Source organism: Coccinella septempunctata, chromosome 3 (assembly GCF_907165205.1).
Source record: "Coccinella septempunctata chromosome 3, icCocSept1.1, whole genome shotgun sequence".
Classification (NCBI taxonomy): domain Eukaryota; kingdom Metazoa; phylum Arthropoda; class Insecta; order Coleoptera; family Coccinellidae; genus Coccinella; species Coccinella septempunctata.
The window spans coordinates 36,211,409-36,213,771 of record NC_058191.1 but is presented as its reverse complement, the minus strand read 5'-3'; the positions used below and the strand labels follow the sequence as shown (position 1 = coordinate 36,213,771).

Below are 2,363 nucleotides of genomic sequence, written 5' to 3'. Positions count from 1 at the left end.
TTAGAATTTGTGATACAATAATTTACTCCCGCTTCGTTGGGTTTTGCCACTTCCTTTAGCAGTCCCACCATGCCATGATTTACTTTCACCCATTGCCCTATTTTTCCAATCTCTGCTTATTTCAAACAGCGTAATAATTCAGGTTGGTTGACAACGTGAGAACATTCATCGAATCTTCCTCAGCATAGAGATTTTCGGAAATGATATCTATGACAATATTGTCAATAACAGTCAGTTTTCTACCATAGAGCACATTCATATCACAACCAAAGGACGAATCATATTCAGTGAAGTATATTTCTTCAGAAAACTGATAAGGATTTATAAAAACAACTCGAAATGGCAACAACATGAACATAACCATCATTTGTGTGAGCCTCAGCGTTCTTGTCAAATTCAGCTGATTTGAAACGCCCTGGCATTTCGGAATGGCGTCACTTGAGATGAAAACAAACCATCTATGATTTATGATCATAAAACTAAATTGTACATTGCCGACATAGACATAGAGCCTCTATGTCGATTGTCGAAAATGGTCAATTTTTTATAAAGCCCGTTTGTAACAGCGGAGAATTCCCTACCAAATTTTGGTAAGAAAACGGCAGAGATTATTTTGTATGCAACTGAACAGAGAATTCTACCGAAAGTGCGTATGTAACAGTAAAGAATTCACGGCGCATGAAATCTCGAGTAAATTTTCGAGAGAATTCTCGGCTGTTGCAAACGGGCTTTATACAGCAATTGCAACATAATCTAACCATCACTTGTGTGCCTCAACAGTCCTGTTGAAGTCAGTTGATTCGAAATGCCCAACACCAAAAATATTCTATGACTGTAGTCTTGTGGTAGGTCTCCACTGCCTGTATTTCAAGAGGCGTACTGCAAGATCCATTGAGGGCATAGACATAGAGACATAGAGTCTCTATGTCTATGATTGAGGGCTTCTCATTCTCATTATTCATAGAAACAAAACTTGTCAAGTAGCGAAAAGTCTGAAATCCCTTAAAAATCTTGTTGTAGTGTAGACGATTAATAACACTGAGTGACTTCTAAACCAGAAATCTACAAGGCTGCTTTTTGTTCTTCTTTTTTATCGCTCAATCCCGATACAATATAATTTTTATGGACGAGTCTTCACCATATTGACAAAATTTGAAGAATTGACATATCCTTATCCCCAAATCCAAAGCACAAAGTAAACAAAATGTTAGAACTGGAAAAGAATAAAATAACACGATTTTGGATTATATTTTAACATTAGGTTCTTAACATCTTTATAAACATCATCAGGTTCTTTAGACGCGTCAACTGCATGAACAAGTTTCAACATATTGTAATGCTGAATAATAGGACTAGATTCTGAAATGTAAGTCTTTATCCTTTTCCGCAAACTTTCCTCGTTATCATCATCTCTTCCAGTTTCAGCACCCCTCTTCAAACACCGCTTTATGCATATCTCCAGGGGGCAATCGAAAAACAAGACAAATTGCAGATCTACATAACCTGCCACATCTTTGTTCCAACCGTCAACATTATCCTTATTTCTGGGAAATCCGTCGATGAGGAACTTATCCCTCTGAGACTCGAACATAGCTTTTTTGAGGAGACCACAGCTGATCGCGACTGGTACCAGTTTTCCTTCTTTCATATATGTGTCAATTAGTTTTCTGTACTTGGAGTCCGGCTTAGATTTCTCCTGTCTCAATAGCTCCCCTGCAGATAGGTGAACATAATTGAATTCTGAGGCTAATCTGACGCATTGGGTGCCTTTGCCGGAACCAGGGGGGCCCAGTACAAAAATAACTTTCGGTTTCAACACTTTGGTGCCCATTGTTCATCGTTTGAAAATCTGGAAAGAAGATTGTCACATCGAATAAGTATAGGGACCAAAACTTACTTGATAATCATCAAGTCCTACTTATTTACCCTAAAATAACCTCTTGAAGGTTTATGCGTCATCTGAGGTTTTGAGAAATGACATACTTTTTGAGATTTTCTTTTATATTTTACAGTTGCGATTCCCATGAGATAAATCTAGATTGAAAAACTGTAATGTTCGCTTGTAACGAAAACGAACCCTAATAGGTATTATCGTTTATTCTTTATTGCAAACCTCGTTTTAGATAGCGAACCGTTTGTCAGTTTGTAGTTCCCAATTTAAAGCATGATTTTAAAATTTTGCTAAAGATTGATATTCTATAAAGAATTCATATCAAAGCTGGGTCTTACTTATAACCTGTATTTGTTGGTTTTTCTTCAAGTCAAATTAGCTATGTTGTAGTTGTTGTTCATCGGTGGTTTCCATTTTTCTGATAATAACAGTTTTTTGATCGATTCTGACAAGACCAAATTTGTCATAAGGA

The 2,363-nt window shown here is 36.8% G+C and overlaps 1 protein-coding gene across 2 annotated transcripts; it reads right to left on the bottom strand.

The window, feature by feature from the left end:
• Nucleotides 1-1,197: 1,197 nt before the first annotated feature.
• On the bottom strand, nt 1,198-2,346 carry LOC123309878 (UMP-CMP kinase-like). Of its 2 annotated transcripts, none has more exons than XM_044893173.1 (2): nt 2,237-2,346; nt 1,198-1,849 (listed from the first exon to the last, which is right to left on the bottom strand). In XM_044893173.1, exon 2 carries the CDS (start codon nt 1,829-1,831, stop codon nt 1,208-1,210), a length of 624 nt encoding a protein of 207 aa, XP_044749108.1. In that variant the 5' UTR covers nt 1,832-1,849; nt 2,237-2,346; the 3' UTR covers nt 1,198-1,207. The 2 variants fall into 2 exon arrangements, with proteins under 2 accessions (XP_044749108.1, XP_044749109.1); XM_044893174.1 differs by having other exon boundaries at nt 2,230-2,300.
• Between the last annotated feature and the right edge of the window lie 17 nt (nt 2,347-2,363).